General features: G+C 33.9%; 1 protein-coding gene across 1 annotated transcript; it reads left to right on the top strand.

The window, feature by feature from the left end:
* Positions 1–1,400: 1,400 nt before the first annotated feature.
* LOC133814252 (phosphatidate cytidylyltransferase 1-like) lies at positions 1,401–3,334 on the top strand. Its single transcript, XM_062247241.1, has 5 exons — positions 1,401–1,523; positions 1,715–1,968; positions 2,094–2,245; positions 2,502–2,646; positions 3,064–3,334. Exons 1-5 carry the CDS (start codon positions 1,452–1,454, stop codon positions 3,332–3,334), a joined length of 894 nt encoding a protein of 297 aa, XP_062103225.1. The 5' UTR covers positions 1,401–1,451.
* Positions 3,335–4,026: the final 692 nt, after the last annotated feature.

The following is a 4,026-nucleotide window of genomic DNA, read 5'->3' as shown; positions in this document are numbered from 1 at the left end:
CCCTCACCGAAGTCTCTGCCTCACGAAGACTCGCTCCAGAGTCGCGTCTCTCTGCCTCTCCGTCTGGACAGTTGTTGTGTTCACCGATCGCCTCAGCGACGAGGAGTCTCTTTCACTCTCTTCCGATCGTGGCTGGTATTGCTTTGCTTCCTCACTTTGATCTTTCAACTCTCCTCTGTTCGTCTTCTCTCTCTCCTCTGCTTTATGTTGTTCTAGTTTCTTCCACTTGTTTTCTATCTGATTCGAAATTGATTCTGAGCTAAGAATCTAAGATATGTTTGCACCTCTTATATGCACTTTTCTATTATTGTGATGATGATTGAATTAGTCATCTGCATTTAAATGCGAATTTGTATGCGTAAAATGGAAGCTTTAGTTGAGTAACGAATGAATATGAAAAAAAATCTAGAGAGAATAAAAAAAATATCATGGGTCTTTGTAACAGCTCATATAAATATAGTTACGAGTTCAATAAGTTTGTTCTTATTTTTACCAAATATTTCGGTTTAGACTGTTGAGTATTCTATTGACTATTAATTTTTTTTCACTTCAAAGGTAATAAATATATCGAAACGTTTGTTTCTATAGATTCTATTCTACAAAATAAGTAGTTCCATTGTCTAGGGTGAGTGAAGGTGCTTGAGTTATTTAACATGGATGAACTAGGCTAAATATAGACTGGTGTATATTGTTTTTGACATTGAATATATGGGTTGTTGTTTTTCTTAATTTCTAGCAATGGTTACTACTTCTAGTACTATAATTTACGTTCACATGGTAACTTTTCAGAATGGTTTTGAACATTTTGTGGGATACTGATCTTCTAGCTAAAATTTAACGACTTTTTTGTTTTCTGTTAGTTCGATGCCTCCATTTCCAGTTTTGGTTTGTTGGTCCTATTTGAAAATTATGGGTCATTGCTTCCAAGTTCATCGTAGATGGTATCTCTTATAATTATTAGCTCTACTTTCCATGTCTTTAATGCTTAAATTCTTGATCCTCTTGTCCAATTTTTAGTTCAAGGAGCTGTTGGGGGGTCGTACCACAGTTGTATATTTATTGGTGGACATTTTGATCTTTGGTTGTGGTGGTCTGGGGCTCTTAGTTGTTTGGTTCTTAGCTTCATTCCTCTTCTTGTAGGTGAGAACAATAAAACCTCTATTGCAGTTTGTATAATATGCAATTTTTCATCGTTTATTTTATTTTGGGATCTAAAATTTATTCGGGGAGCTTTCTGATGGGAAACCTGGATTATTTTTAAAGCTAAGAATAGAAATCATGCACATCCCAGTTTCAGAATCTTGGAGAATTATGTGTACATATTAGCTGAAAATCTAAGAGTTATAGGTGGTTGCTTATAATTGCCTACTATATGGTCTGAATCTTTCAGGTAAGGCTTTTGTGCATTATATGTATGCTTTTTTGTAAGAGTGAAATCCAAACTAAAGAGCATGCAGAAGGATAACACTAGCACCCCATTAACACCAACTGGTCGGGTTCGACATCGAAGACGTTCAAATGAGGTTAGTCACATCATAAAATCAGGTTTTGGTCATTGTCATTCACATTTAAAATTAATGATGTTGTATTTATTGGGTTTTGGATTTGTTATAAGAGATGGGATGATGGTTACAATTGAAATTTGAAATTTTTCTAATAATAGCTGATATTCAACCTTGGATTTTTTTTTTGAGATATCCTGTTGGCCTCTCAGGTTGTTCCAGATGTTAGTATAGCCAATGGAGGCAATTTACTTGTTGATGACAGTAACAAGTACAGGTCTATGTGGATACGGGCATGCTCTTCTGTTTGGATGATTGGGGGATTTGCATTCATTATATATATGGGTCATCTCTGTATTACTGCTATGATAGTTGTTATCCAAATCTTTATGGCGAAAGAGTTGTTCAACCTACTAAGGCGAGACCATGAAGAGAGGCATCTCCCAGGATTTAGGCTGTTAAATTGGTCAGATTACTAATTTCTTGTCGTGGTAATAGTTGAAGTGTGATTTTACAATTGAAACAGTCAACTTATATAATGATAACTAATGACGTATTTTGTTTTCTTTCATTGTTGACTTGTATGCTCAGGCTCTTCTTCTTCACTGGCATGTTATTTTTATATGGTCGCATTCTCAGTCAACGGCTTTTTAATACTATAACTTCGGACAACTTTCTCCATCAGTTTGTTAGCAGCCTTATCAAGTATCATATGGTTATTTGCTACACCTTATATATCGCAGGTTTGTTGTATGGTGACAATTTGGATTTTTCTATCAGACATTTCATCTTAAAGCCATGTTTTAGTTTAAATATCACTTAGCATTTCATTTACTTGCTTCTTTTTAGTTAGCTTTATATATAATTTTGAATCAAGAATCCTGTCTTATTGCTCATTGGTTTTTGGTTAATTTTTCCGTTGGCTTTAGTTCTTTTTTTTGGTTATGTTTAACTGGCTTATATTTATATATTTCTTCTTTATTTTGTGCTTTGGCTTAGGTTTTGTGTGGTTCATCATTACATTGAAGAAGAAGAGGATGTACAAATATCAATTTGGTCAGTATGCATGGACACACATGATCATGATTATTGTGTTTACCCAGTCCTCTTTCACAGTAGCCAACATTTTCGAAGGAATTATCTGGTAAAACAACTTTTTATGGAAATCTCAGGTTGCTTAGTTTCTTACTAAATATTTCTTTAATTCCACGTCTTCGACCTTTTGCAGCTTTCTTATTATTATTATTATTGGATCAAGAAATTACATGATGGTTGTACTTATTACATTTTTTTATATCCTCTATAAATGAGAACTGTGAAGGGTCTTGTATAATATCTTTAGAAGGCTATAAAAGTAATAAATTATTTCCTCATACCTGCCTGATATTGTATTTTGTGTTCACTAATTACGTGCTTAATATTTTATGGAAATGCTGAGCTTATTTATGTAAGATTGTTATTCCCCAAATTTGATCTTTATGTGTCTTCAATGTAGACTCTTTTTTATTTTTTTTCCAAATCTTGTTTCTCTTTCTTGATGCACCGTCAAATATGCATGCAGGTTTCTTCTTCCAGCAACACTTATAGTTATCAACGACATTCCTGCATATTTCTTTGGGTTCTTTTTTGGAAGAACCCCATTGATCAAATTATCTCCAAAAAAAACTTGGGAGGGATTCATTGATGCTTCTGTTACAACTGTCATATCTGCATTTTTGGTAAGCTTATTTTTCCTATGCGATGCACATTTAGCATTCTTGTACATATTCCTGAGATTTAGGAACTGTAGCATTACAAAGTTAAATTTAGTTTCCTACTCAGTTATAAAGTGATGGTTGTGGTCCAGCCTCGGTCACCATCTTATTTGTTAAGGATTGTCTATGTGTAGATCCACACTATAGTTTGGTTGTAGATATGTGGAAATTGGTTTCTGTTTGGCTCATGAATCAATACCAGAGATAGGATTTATTATTTTTGCCTTCTGACTTGTTTCAGATACTTAATCAGTAGTAAGCCAATCATATTACTGTGTTTGGAAGCACTGAATTATACAGAAAACTTTTCTTTCTGCATGGTAGACTGAATGTAATTTATTTTTGAAAGATAGATCTTAATATATTGAGTGCATATCTATGCATGGTAGACTGAATGTAATTTATTATTGGTTGCAGGGGGGAAGAAATTTTACACTACTGTTGATACTTTGACTCAACGAGAGCCTTATTCAATGCTTGCTACAATGTTCAGTGGTTGGCATACTGTGTGTCAGGATCCTGAAATGGTATTTAGTTTACATATTATTCCTTCAGATTTCATTTTATATTCCTTCAGCTTCGTGTGTTTACTTATGTAAGATGATATAATATATCTGATTTTCCATGTTTCATCTTCTTGTTACTCATCATAAGTGACTGCTGGCTAACCATAAATTATTGATTGCAGGGACTTATGGAGGAAATCAATGCTGTCTTAAGTAGAAAGTTAGATTTCGAGGTGTTAAACTTTCTGGCCTTGATCTTTCAAA

Source organism: Humulus lupulus, chromosome 2 (genome assembly GCF_963169125.1).
Source record: "Humulus lupulus chromosome 2, drHumLupu1.1, whole genome shotgun sequence".
NCBI lineage: Eukaryota > Viridiplantae > Streptophyta > Magnoliopsida > Rosales > Cannabaceae > Humulus > Humulus lupulus.
The sequence above is the reverse complement of the archived record's forward strand: the minus strand, read 5'-3'. Positions and strand labels throughout refer to the sequence as shown.

Bases quoted from the DNA above. Each gene is read 5' to 3' on its own strand.
- LOC133814252 (XM_062247241.1), top strand. From the start codon at position 1,452: ATGCAGAAGGATAACACTAGCACCCCATTAACACCAACTGGTCGGGTT. The intron at 1,969-2,093 runs GTCAGATTACTA...TTGTATGCTCAG, and splicing joins GGATTTAGGCTGTTAAATTG to GCTCTTCTTCTTCACTGGCA. The intron at 2,246-2,501 runs GTTTGTTGTATG...GCTTTGGCTTAG, and splicing joins CTACACCTTATATATCGCAG to GTTTTGTGTGGTTCATCATT.